This window comes from Mastomys coucha, unplaced genomic scaffold (genome assembly GCF_008632895.1).
Source record: "Mastomys coucha isolate ucsf_1 unplaced genomic scaffold, UCSF_Mcou_1 pScaffold23, whole genome shotgun sequence".
Classification (NCBI taxonomy): domain Eukaryota; kingdom Metazoa; phylum Chordata; class Mammalia; order Rodentia; family Muridae; genus Mastomys; species Mastomys coucha.
In genome coordinates this window covers 104572568-104584551 of record NW_022196906.1, presented here as the reverse complement: position 1 = coordinate 104584551, position 11984 = coordinate 104572568, and the positions used below count along the sequence as shown (strand labels likewise).

General features: G+C 52.2%; 1 protein-coding gene across 4 annotated transcripts in view; it reads left to right on the top strand.

Moving 5' to 3' along the window:
• Positions 1-11984, top strand: part of Nbeal2 (neurobeachin like 2) — a 31600-nt gene that overhangs the window by 4624 nt on the left and 14992 nt on the right. Inside the window, exons 1-11 of one of the 4 annotated variants that reach the window (XM_031343809.1) lie at positions 5876-5958; positions 6664-6752; positions 6835-6963; positions 7080-7161; positions 7248-7372; positions 7575-7657; positions 8968-9053; positions 9148-9430; positions 9552-9658; positions 9934-10014; positions 11551-11634. In XM_031343809.1, the coding sequence (XP_031199669.1) occupies positions 5929-5958; positions 6664-6752; positions 6835-6963; positions 7080-7161; positions 7248-7372; positions 7575-7657; positions 8968-9053; positions 9148-9430; positions 9552-9658; positions 9934-10014; positions 11551-11634 (1179 nt within the window). In that variant the 5' untranslated portion in view covers positions 5876-5928. Of the gene's footprint in view, positions 1-5875; positions 5959-6663; positions 6753-6834; positions 6964-7079; positions 7162-7247; positions 7373-7574; positions 7658-8967; positions 9054-9147; positions 9431-9551; positions 9659-9933; positions 10015-11550; positions 11635-11984 lie in introns of those variants that run through there. The other 3 variants (XM_031343808.1, XM_031343811.1, XM_031343810.1) reach the window with 3 other exon arrangements.

Here is an 11984-nt window from a genome sequence, read left to right as displayed (position 1 = left end):
TTTTGGTTTTTCGAGACAGGGTTTCTCTGTATAGCCCTGGCTGTCCTGGAACTCACTCTGTAGGCTGGCCTGGAACTCAGAAATCCGCCTGCCTCTGCCTCCCAGGTGCTGGGACTAAAGGCGTGCGCCACCACTGCCAGGCACCTTCTTTACTTTCTTAAATAAGCAAAAATACCCAGCTCTTGGTCCCTTTCACACCTGAGGGACAATTGGAATTTATTTCTTCCTGCCTTTGTTGCTAAGGTAATTGGAGGAGGGAACTTTAATGATAGAAAAATTAGCATAGAGCCTGGGGTTGGGGGAGAAAAGGCTGGTATCCTTGGGGTTGTTATGACAACTGAGGAGGTGACTGGGAAGTGTGTGATCCCCATGGAAACAGGGTCAGTTACTATGGAGACCATGGCAGGAAACTCTGTTTCCATAGTGATAGGACAAGGAAAATGGCTAAGGACTGAAGTGTTATGGGACCTTTAAGTCCTCCTCATCCTTCAGGTAAGGGGCAGAGGCTGGCCTGGACACCCAGGCACTCACACTACTCTGCTCAGTTGCTTCTGCTCCGCGGGCAAGTTATCATCTTCCAGCTTCATCCCATAGCCTATGGTTCTTACAGTGTAGCTAAAAGCCACCTTTGGCCTGACACTGCCCTCTCTCCTCCTGGAGAGATCTTAGGCTTGAGAAGCCGTGTTGTTCAGACCTATCCGACTCCAGTTCTTCCTGTCCACACCTGGAGGTGGAGATACCCCTGACTGAAAGGGATCGTCCATCTTGAGCTGTGATCACTCTTCCTTCTGCTTGGAATGCTTCCCCAGGGTATTCTACCTCCCCTGCCTAAGGCAGCAGGTTGGGATGGCCCTGGGGGGCCTCAACTCTTGCACTGAGCCAAGGGCTGCCTCTTCTTTCACTCATAGACAGGGATGGGAGGGTTTTCCTAGAATGGCAGGAGTTTGGGCTGACCAGAGCCCCTGGCCTGCAGCTCCCAGTCATCCCACCCTTTGGTAGATGGTATGGGTTCCACCAAGCTGGACCTGTTGGTGCACTCATTTAAGCCTTGTACTTGGAAGGCAGGGGCAGGCAGATCTCTCTGTGATTTTGAAGTCAGCTTGGTCTACATCATAAGACTCCGCCAGCCCCTACAAAAAGAGATAGCCAAGGCTCAGAGAGTTTTATATTAGGTAACAAGCCACACAGTGTTTAAACAGGGCCTGAGTTCCAAAACTCAAACCCTCAGCCACCAATCCCACTAGTAATTGATAATCCCTACCTGTGCAGTAGCGTGTTGTGTCTTCAAAAGGTTCTGGGCCTGACTAAGGGCATTTCTGAAAAGGAAACATGGAAAATAAAAGTGTGTGCAGCCCTGTGGGATGCGAACAGTACAAGCCATGCCCTTGGACTGGAGATGAGGGGCAACATATATACAGGACCTCCGATGTCAGAGGGAATCATTGATTGGCTCTGGAGGTGAAGCCTGTGCCAGAGTGGTGACTGACTGATTCCGTGGTGACTGACTGATTCCGTGGTGATGGTGATGGCCACTTGAGGCTTTCTGTACTGGGCATGAGCTCTTTCGCATAGCTTCATAGGCAGTGTGGTATCAGGCAGTTTAGTGGCCCCTGTCTCTCGGGTAGAAAGCTTTCTCCCAACCTGTGCCGCATAGACTTGCCCTCAGCCCACCTCTGAGTTCTAAGAGAGTGGCAGTTCCATGCCCAAGCAGGAACTATCTGTGCCTTGCTAACCCTTGGGAGCTCTTCCTCCCAGTATTCTTAGAGTGTGTTTGGGGCTGGTTGGGGACAGGTTGGGATGATGATCAGCATCCATCCTTCTAGAGACAGTGAACTCTATTTTCTCCCCCGTAGCAAGACCCAAGTACTTTCTCCTGGGCTGCCGGACTCTTGGGTGGGCTTGGCCTGTGTGGTTGTTCCTCATCTGTCCTTAGAGTCCCTTCAGAGCTGGAAAGGTCTGGAAGGAGCCAATAAGGCAGAGGTTCTGAGAGAGCAATACAGATCTCAAGCCCCACAGCCACAACTTCTAGGCTCTGGACCCTGTCACAAGCGGCGCAACCAACCATCTTGCTCCTGCCCTGCCTTCTGACCCCTGCTTCTATAGAGACTCTGATGTTTAGCACTATAGCTTCAAGCAATGACGTTCAGGTCAGAGCTGGCCCGAGGCCTCCCAGGGAGACCGAGTGAGGCCCAGAAGATGTGGACAGGCGGCTACTCCTACCACTTGTCCTGTGCATTGGAGACTCTTTCATGCCCCTTCAGAGTTCATGAAGCCTGCCTTGTTTGGCCTAGCCCTGAACCCTACTTGGCCCAATTTGAAGAGTTTTCAAGACTAGACAGGCCAAGGTCTAGAAAGCTGGAGTCATGGGGGGCTGGAGAGGCGGCACAATGCTTAAGAGCACTAGCTGCTCTTCCAGAGGACCCAGGTTCAATTCCCAGCACCCACATGTCTGTCTGTGGTTTGTTGGTTTGTTGTTTTCTTTTCCAAGACTTCCTAGCAATTTTCTTCCCCATCAACCAGAAGACCAACGTGCCAGATTCTGTAAAGCACAAATCTAGGATCTGACCCCCTCATACAGACAGACATGCAGGCAAACACCAATGCACATAATATATGTTAATGTATTAATAAATTAATATATTTATTAACATATTTATATAAAATATATAATATAAATGAAAGTTGGAAGTTGGACTCACCATGAGGAAGTTGGGAAATTCCCGCTTAAGTACCCCAAGCCAAGTCACTGAGGTAGTAGAGTGGGGTATAGAAGTCTGGGCCAGAGGGTATCAGGGGTCAGAAACTAGGCCTTGGGTATATCAAGGGCCTAGAGGGCCAAGCACAGCAGTTAGGCCTTTAATCTAGAGGTGAGAAAGGATCTGATTGGGGATTTCGGTTCCCCATATTTTGGGTCAAAGAAAACTGGTTTAACTAGGGTTAGTTAGGGATATAGATGGAAGACAGTGTTGGGATATTGTACATGTGTGTGTATGCATATGTACGTGCATGCATGCAGGTCTGTGTGTGGCATGTGTACATGGAGATCAGAGGTTGACTCCTCACTCTAATATTCTGAGACAGGCTCTCTCACTACACCTAAAGCCTATAAACTCGGCTGGCTGGCCTTCGAGCTCCACCAACCAGCCAGCCTCTGCCTCCCCTTAGCTGAGATTAGAACATGCACTGCTGATCCTGATTCTTTCTGTGGTGCTGGGATCTAAGCTCGGGTCTTTATGCTTCCATGCAAGCGTTCTGACTGAGCCATCTTCCCAGCCCAATGTTAGGTCATTTCTAAAACCAGAAAGGGTCTATGAGGCCACTAAGGCAGAAGTCAGGGTCAGATGGCCAGCTTCCCTGGCCTAAGACAGGGATCTGACTCCTTTAGCCCGAAAGGTGTAGCTGGAGCCAAGGTGCTGAGCGTTCTCTGAGGTTTTCCACTTCCCGGAACGGGTTTGGCAGAGGTCTTCTAGAAGCCCCAATGTCTCTGCTCTCCACCTCTCTATTGATAAAGTGTCTAAGAGGGTCACCTAAAGAAGGAAAGGTTGCTTTGGGTTCGTGGTTTGGGAGTTTTCCATCCATGGTTATCTGGCTCTGTTGCTCGTACGTATACCTGTGACAAGGCAGAGATAATGTGACAGAAGGGCAAGGCAGAAGAAAGCCGCTTTACCTTAAGTCAGACACAAAGAACGGGGAGAATACACACAGGTCAGCTCTAAGTGTTCAGGGACAAGATACAACTTCTTCATACCCTTCTGGTATGTCCCAGGGCACTTCCTCCTCCTCCCAGTAGCCTGGATTACAAACCTACCAGTGGGTAATGCATTGATGGTTAGAATCCTCCTGATCAAATTACTTCCCTAAAACCCCACTAAAGCCGGGTGGTGGTGTATGCCTGCCTTTAACCCCAGCATTTGGACTTGAGAGGTGGAAACTGGTGGCTCTCTGAGTTTGAGGCCAGCCTGGTCTACAGAGCATGTTCAGGACGGCCGGATCCTGTGTCAAAAAGCAAGCCAAACAAACAAACAAAATCTCCACTTTTTTTTTTTTTTTTTTTTTTGGTTTTTTTGAGACAGGGTTTCTCTGTATAGCCTTGGCTGTCCTGGAACTCACCCTGTAGACCAGGCTGGCCTCGAACTCAGAAATCCGCCTGCCTCTGCCTCCCAAGTGCTGGGATTAAAGGCGTGTGCCACCACTGCCCCAAAATCTCTACTTTTGCATTGCCTTCAACACAGGAGCCTTTAGGTTAACCATCCAGGTAAAATGGCTTCTCAGCATCTGGGTACCTGGGTCTCCTGGTTGATGGGAAAGGAGATTGCTAGGATGGCTTGGGAAGGTAAACAAGCGAAACCTGACAACAACTAAAACCAGGCCAGGGGAGATGTCAAAGCAGGGGGCCAGAGTCAGGCTCCTGAGAACCCATGGAAAGGGAGCATGGCATCACATGTTTGTGACCCTAGTGTTTGGGCTTGAGAGACCTTGTCTCAAAAAAATAAGGTGAAGAGTGATAGAGTCATACAGACATAGAGCTCTACACACATACACGCAAGCATGCACACACACCCATGCAGGCACACATGCATGCTATAAATAATAGATAAAATGGGCAAAGAAGACATCCAGACACAGTGGAGAGCTGCTCCCACTAGGTTTTGGGGAGCCTGCCCCAGCTCTGCTGGCATCTATCCAGGTCAGGGCATGCCACATGGAAGCCACAGGTAGCATAAACAAGCCAGCCATCCTCCAAACCAGTGCTTCTCAGCCTTTCTCGGGATTGCCTAAGACCTTCAGAAAACACAGATATTTGTATTACGATTCATAACAGTAACAAAATTACAGTTATAAAGTAGTAATGAAAAAAAATTTTTTTTATTTTTATTTTTTTATTTATTTATTTATTTATTTTGGTTTTTCAAGACAAGATTTCTCTGTGTAGCCCTGGCTGTCCTGGAACTCAGAAATCTGCCTGCCTCTGCCTCCCAAGTGCTGGAATTAAAGACATATGCCACCACTGCCCAGCAACGAAAATATCTTTATGCTGGAGGGGGGCACCACACCACAAGGAACTGTTGTAAAGGGCCCCAGCATTAGGAAGGTTGAGAAGCACTGCTCTATAAAGTTCTGGAGATCCCTATCAGGTGTGAAGTCCCCGCCCCTAGGAGCAGTCTCTGGCCCTGTGAACACTGAATGTCATTTCTCCTTCTCCAGTGTAGTTCTGGGCTCTTCTAACCTGGGAAAGGTGATTGATTGCCAGATGTGGGGAGGGACCCATGTACAGGCCAGGTCCCACCTCCATGTCCTGGAAATGGCATTAAGTTAGAGCAAATAAGAGCAAATGGCGGGGAAGTGGGAGGCAACAGGGGTTTGTTTTGGTTGTTTTTGTTTGTTTCTTTGTGTTTTGGAGGGGAAACTGGGAATGGAGAAATTTACATGTAAATAAAGAAAATAAAAAAATAAAAAAAAAATTAAGAAAAAAAAAAAAGAGCAAATGGCTAGCTGTCCCACTAAGCAAAAGACCCGTGGAATCCAGGAGGGTGGCCAGATCCTGGGAAGGAGCAAAGATATGGGTGAGCCTTGCATATTCCCCTAGGCTTGAGGTATCAAGCCGGGTCAGGAAATATGGGTACTTTGAACGAAGGGTACCTGGCACTCCAATAGTAAAGATGGCACCCAGGGCAATGTCACCCACTACATATGCCATAGGCCCTGCCCACAGCATCTTAGCAGCCCAGGGTGCCCCAGGGCCCCTCCACATCCCTGCGGTCTGCTGGGAGGAAGCGGTCGCCCTCCCCCACCGTGACTCTGCGCTTCCTGCCCCGGCAAGGGCAGAGGAAACGTTTTTTTTTTTTGTTTTTTTTTTCTGTTGTTCACACCATAGTTTCCTTGGCGGCGCCCATACACGGGCTCAGCCACTACCCACCCCACTTGCCCATGGAGCCAACTCTGGGGCCTGGGGCCCAGGTAAACAGCAGGGGTGGGTGGAGGTTCCAAGGCAAGGGTGGGCTGTTGTGCAAGGATGCTGCAGTGTTAGGTGCCTGCCGTCCGACAGTGTGTGTGTGTCCTGGGACCCCATAGCGCCAGAAAGTTTTCAGGAGGTGGTGGCTGTAGAACTAGGCAAGGGCCGCAGGACAGGACACGGGCCAAGGCTCTGGGTAGATAGCAGGTAGCTATGAATGGGAGATCAGCGGTAGCACTTAGAGCCACGCCCCACTTAAGCTCCTCCTCTGCCTGTGTCAGGTCTCTGTGGTCCCAACCATTAGAAAGGTGGGAACAAAGACTGAAGGTCCTGGAGGTGACCTGTCCACACCACAGTCCTCTGGTTCTGACTTTCCACACTCCTGTCCTGTGTCCTGCTTGACCTATCCCCTCCTCCTTTCTCCGTCCCCATCAGTCCACCTAGAATCCATCTATCCTCTAGAACTCCACCTGTGGATACCTTTCTCCTCGCTTCAGTGGGATTCTCTTCTCTTCCCTTCCCTTCCCTTCCCTTCCCTTGCGAGACAGGGTTTCTCTGTATATCCCTGGCTGTCCTGGAACTCGCTCTGTAGACCAGGCTGGCCTCAAACTCAGAAATCCACCTGCCTCTGCCTCCCAAGTGCTGGGATTAAAGGCGTGTGCCACCACTGCCCGACTCCTCTCATTCTCTTGAACTCTCCTTGTCAACAGAAGGACCTCAGCTACCTGCAGCAATGGCTGAAGACCTTTGTGGGTGTCTTCGAGAAAACTATCTCGTTATCTTCCCTGGAACCTCGAAGGTAAGGCTGAGCCTGCATAGAGGCCAGGGCCAGGCAAGTAGGACTGCCCTTGGCACTCCAGCGTCTCTCTCCACTCTTCCAGGCCAGAAGAGGCAGGTGCGGAAGTGCCTCTGCTACCCCTAGATGCCCTACATGCGCTAGCAGAGCAGCTAGACCAGGACAACCTGGAACAAGCCCTGCTGTTGCTGAAGCTCTTCATCATTCTCTGCAGGTGGTTTCTCCCTGGGATCCTCCAAGGGTGGGCAGAGGCACGGATGTATTGGCCCCGGGGGTGAGGGAGACTAGAACATTAGCATGACTTCTCCTGTGCTTCACCCCTAACCCCAGGAACCTGGAGAATGTAGAGGCTGGTTGGGGCCAGGTACTGGTGCCCCGTGTGCTGGCATTACTCACTGGATTGATGGCTGAGGTGAGAGGCCTACCTGGATAGGGCAGAGGCAGCTGCTGCAGGTATGGCTGACTAACCCTCCCTCTATTCTCTCTCCCACGCCTCAGCTGAAAGGATCCCCATCATCACAGGAGGGCCGTGGGACCCAGCTAGAGAATGTGGCCCTGCATGCTCTGCTCCTTTGTGAAGGCCTCTTTGACCCCTACCAGACTTGGCGGCGCCAGCTCAGTGGGTGAGACCCAGCCCTCAGACAGGGTGACCCGCAGGAGGCCCGGGGGAGGAAAAGGATGGGATCCTTGGTCTGAAGCCTTAGCCTGTGTGCAGGCTGGAGGAGAATGACCAGTGACCTGACCAAGAAGCGGTGAGAGTTCAGCTGATGGATCCCAGTGCCAGGCTTCACCCCAACTCTCCCCACCCCCACCCCCACCCCCCAGGGAAGTCATCAGCTCCAAGGAGAAGAGCAAATACAAGTTCCCTCCGGCCTCTTTGCCCTGTGAATTCGGAGCCTTCTTCCAAGGTTAGGCTCCACCCTTACTTCCCCAGGCCCCACCTGGTCCTGCCCGCAAACCTTGTTGCCTAATCCCATGCACCAGACAGGAACTTCTTAGTGGCCTGGCCTGAGACACCCGAACCTCTAACAGCCAAGTAGAAGTTTAGAGGTAGAGAAAAGGCAGGCCTGGACAAAGTCACTTTTTCCTAGGCTGGGATGGGGACTTTCTCTCAGGTGGGATGTTGACCTGTCCCCTCAATATCCCATCTTCCTTCACTCCTGGCTCCTCCCGGGCACTGTTCCCTGTCCAGTCTCTCTGCCCCTCTAGCCTCCACCCAGGCTCTATCCCTCCTCCAGACCCTGTGTGCAGCAGCTATCCCCCTGCTTCCTTATTCCTGGAGGAGTGAAGCCCAGAAGCCCTTCTGGCCATTTGTTCCCCCTGGCTTTATTCGTTAACTTGTTCATTCGTCTTCTCTTCTGGGCCCTACCTCTCCTCTCAAGAGAGATAGTACCCAGCACTTGAGCAGGAAGTGGCTGGACAGAGACAAGCAGGGCTGCGGGAGGGTGGATCCTTTTGGATCATTTAGCAAGTCAGTAGTACATGACCCCAGGAGAGGAGAACTGGGGGGGGTCGGGGGGGTTAGGGGTACCTGGAACCCTGCCTCCATCTCCTACAGCCTAGGCACTCCTAGGACCATCTAGATTTGTTCCCTCCCTCCCCTGTTTGTAGGACCCTCCAGTGGCAGCCTGACATCCTCAGGATTGATGCTTATTCCTCCCCACTCCTGTCCCCATCCCTATCCAGTCCTTCCTGGTCCGCCCTGTGACTCAGGCCTGGACCCTTCTGCCAGCTAAAGTGTCAGTTCATTGCCCAGCACAGCACCTTTTCCAGCTTAGCTGGACAGGGCCACATGTGAAGCTGTGGAAGCCCCCACTACTCCCCCGTGTAGCCTGGTCCCCAGATCAGAGCACTGTCACCTCCTGCTGTGACAGTGGCAGAAGGAACAGATTTGCATCTGAGAAGCCAGACCTTGGGTCTCTGGGTGGCTGTGTGTCACTCTGGGACGCTCTCCCTTTTGGACATTGGATCTAGGAAGCTGCCTAGGTTCTTGGGCTGGACCATATGTCCCTTAAGCACCACTGTAGCCTCCAATCCCTCTAGCATACAGCCATGCCATTTTGGACCCAAAGCAGGACAAGGTCTCCTCCCTTAGGACTCTTACTAGGCTCAGCTTCTGCCCCACATCCCTATGTTGGGATATCCTACCTCTTGTGCAGTCCTTTGGACCATAGTCCTACAATCTTGGTGACATTGTCCTGCCTTGCCTACTACCCAGAGAACCTGCAGGATGCAGAGCGTTTGCCTCCCACGCTGCTGTTGCGGCTCATCCACCTCTTTGGTGCCATCCTTGCAGGAGGGAAGGTATGTTGGGTAGTGAGTCTGTCGACCAGGGGGGCAGTCCTCTCAGCACTTTGCTTCTAGGTGAGTCTACGGCCATTTTTTTCCTCACCCATAGGAGAATGGGCAGATGGCCGTGAGTGCTGGCTCTGTGCAGGGACTGCTAGGTGTGGTGCGGGGCTGGGGCCGTGGCCCTGCTCAGGACCTCCAGCATGTGCCACTGGCTCTGAGAGCACTGGTGGGTGCAGTGCATGTCCTGCATGCTAGCCGAGCACCACCCCGAGGACCAGAACTCCGCACTCTGCTTGAGGGCTACTTTCACATTCTTAATGCTGACTGGCCAGCTAGTCCAAATTCAAGCCCTGAAGAGGCCCTTGTCACCCTGCGGGTCAGCATGCTCGGTAGGTATGGGCTCCCAGGCCCTGGGGGAGGGGAATGTCCATGAGGTGGTGGAAAGGCAGGGCTGGGCAGGAGGGTGTTTAGGGGTACCTGTAGGGGAGTCTGACTTGGATCCCTGCACAGATGCCATCCCCATGATGCTGGCGTGTGAGGACCGGCCAGTGCTACAAGCCACCTTCCTTAGCAACAATTGCTTTGAACATCTTATTCGCCTCATCCAGAACAGCAAGGTGGGTGGGGTTCCACCTGGAGGTTGGAAGGCCTGGAACCCAGGGAGAATCACATAGAAATCCCAGGTCCACTACTGAGCAAACATGGCTGTGGCCTGTGTTCAGTGGGAGGGCTTGGAGCCTGGGCAAGGTTTGTCCCTTTGGGTTTTGGCCCTATTCTGCTAGGAGAACTTTGTCTAGGACTGTTTCCCACTGGTGCAGAACCCCGGCAGCTCCCTCAGTCCTGTTCTAACCTCTCCTCATCTCCTTCTCCTCTACTTTGCCCCTCCCCACAGCTTTACCTGCAGGCCCGGGCGCCCCCTGAGGGGGACAGTGACCTGGCTACCTGGTTACTGACTGAGCCCGATGTCCAGAAGGTACCACCCTGGGGCTGAGCAGCTCCGGCAGCACCTCCCTTGGCCACCCACCCCTGGGCTCCTTCTCAGACCATTTCCTGTATTCTGGAGTGGTGGATAAGTAGATAATGTTGAGGCTTGACATACCTGGCAGTGAGGGTGACTCTCCCGTGTCCCCTTACCCCACTTTTCAAGGTCCTGTCCTAAAGACGAAACAGGAAGTGGTCTTTTGCTTACCTGGTGTTAGAATCGGGTGTTGGGTGTGGCTGGAAGGAACCTTCGAAACTCTTTACCACCTACCCCATCCCCTACTTCTCAGAAGGAGACACAGAAGTTCAGACACTAAGAGGTTTGGTGTTATCACCTACTAAGGCAGGGGTACCCGAGGGGCCATTTTTTCTGTGGCTCCTGATTCCTATACTAAACAGATCTGGCTTCTTAACATATGTCACAGGCCTCGCCATCCCAAGGGGCTTAGAAACTGCAGGTTGTTAGTGTGTGTGTCAGCGTGTGGGCTGCAGTAGCATCTATGCCCTGATCCGGCACCTTGTGGTAGAGGACTCTACTGGCTTTACATCTGGGCCCCCAACCCTCCAGAGCCTCTGCTTTGGCCTTGTTTTCATGAGGGAACTCACATGTTTACTGCCTATTGTGACTTTCTACCGAGCTCACCTGTCCATTCAATTCCAAATCAGGTACTTCTAGGTGACTCCCCTGACCCTTGACTTTATTTACAGGTCAAGAAGAGGGAAGGTTGTCTGAGTTCACATTTGGGGGTGGGGAGGACTTGGTAGAGCTGGGAGCAAAGGGCCCATAGGGCTAAACCATGGCTTAGCACTTGTTACCAAGCTCTCAGCCCCTCACTCTTAGTCTGAGCTAAGCTGAGCCACAGTGTCCTCACTGATTTAGGGGATGGGGGGCAAAGTAGGATTTAGAGATCTCGAAGGTTCTTCTGCCTCTAATGCCCTGTGATTGATGGCCCCAATACCCCCGAATACCTGTCAATCATCATGGGTGATGGGACACTCGATGGCTTGCTTGCACGTGTGTGTCTAACTTGGGTGGGGTTGTGTGGACTAGTACCCGTAAGCCCACCAGAGAACAGGAGGGGTGCAGAGGCAGTGTACACCACTGGTCTGTGCCAGAGGCCCTTCCCAGCCTGAGTGCCTTTCCAGGCCTCTTTGTCTGGCAACCTTGCCCAACTCTGCCCTGGCCTGGTCTTTATGAGGCAACTCATATGATAACAGCCCTGGAGGACTGTTAACTGCGGCCATTGCAGTGTGAGCTGTGGCTTAGCCATACCTGTCAATGCCCTGAGATGAGACCTCTACATTGTAGGCCTCGAGGGCTATCCCAGGAGCATGAGATACGAGAGCACTCTAGTTCAGGGCAACACAGCTTGTGTGGCAAGGAGAGGGCCTGGTGTTCACAGGGGACTGCTGATCCAACAGATGCCCCGGACCATGGTGTACCTGGCCCTGCACCCCTTTTACTGTTAAGTCCTGCCAGCTGTGACCCCCTGGCAGCTATGTCTCCTGACTTCCCCTCTACCCCAAGGTGCTTGACCAGGACACCGATGCCATTGCAGTCCACGTGGTCCGAGTGCTGACCTGCGTCATGAGTGGCTCCCCTTCGGCCAAGGTGAGGATGCTTTAACTTCTGTGACTGGAGAAGGTCAGAGGGGGAGGTCATTGTTCTTGTGTTTCCAAAACCGGCCTGTCACTCTTGTTCCCTGGAGAACATGTGATTGCCGTTATCGCTGGGGTGTGGTTTGACACGCTTGGTCGGTCATCAGTATGTCCTGGAAGTTGGGTGTCCTGGGTCAAGGCCACATAGGGAAAGGACATTTGTGAGCTGACCATCTTCTGTAGCCTTTTGAGATGAATACAGGCCACAGGCCACTCCATCCTCTGTGTTGTTGTTGCTCTTTCTTTTCTTTTCTTTTCTTTTCTCTTCTTTTCTTTTCTTTCTTTCTTTTTTTTTTTTTTTTT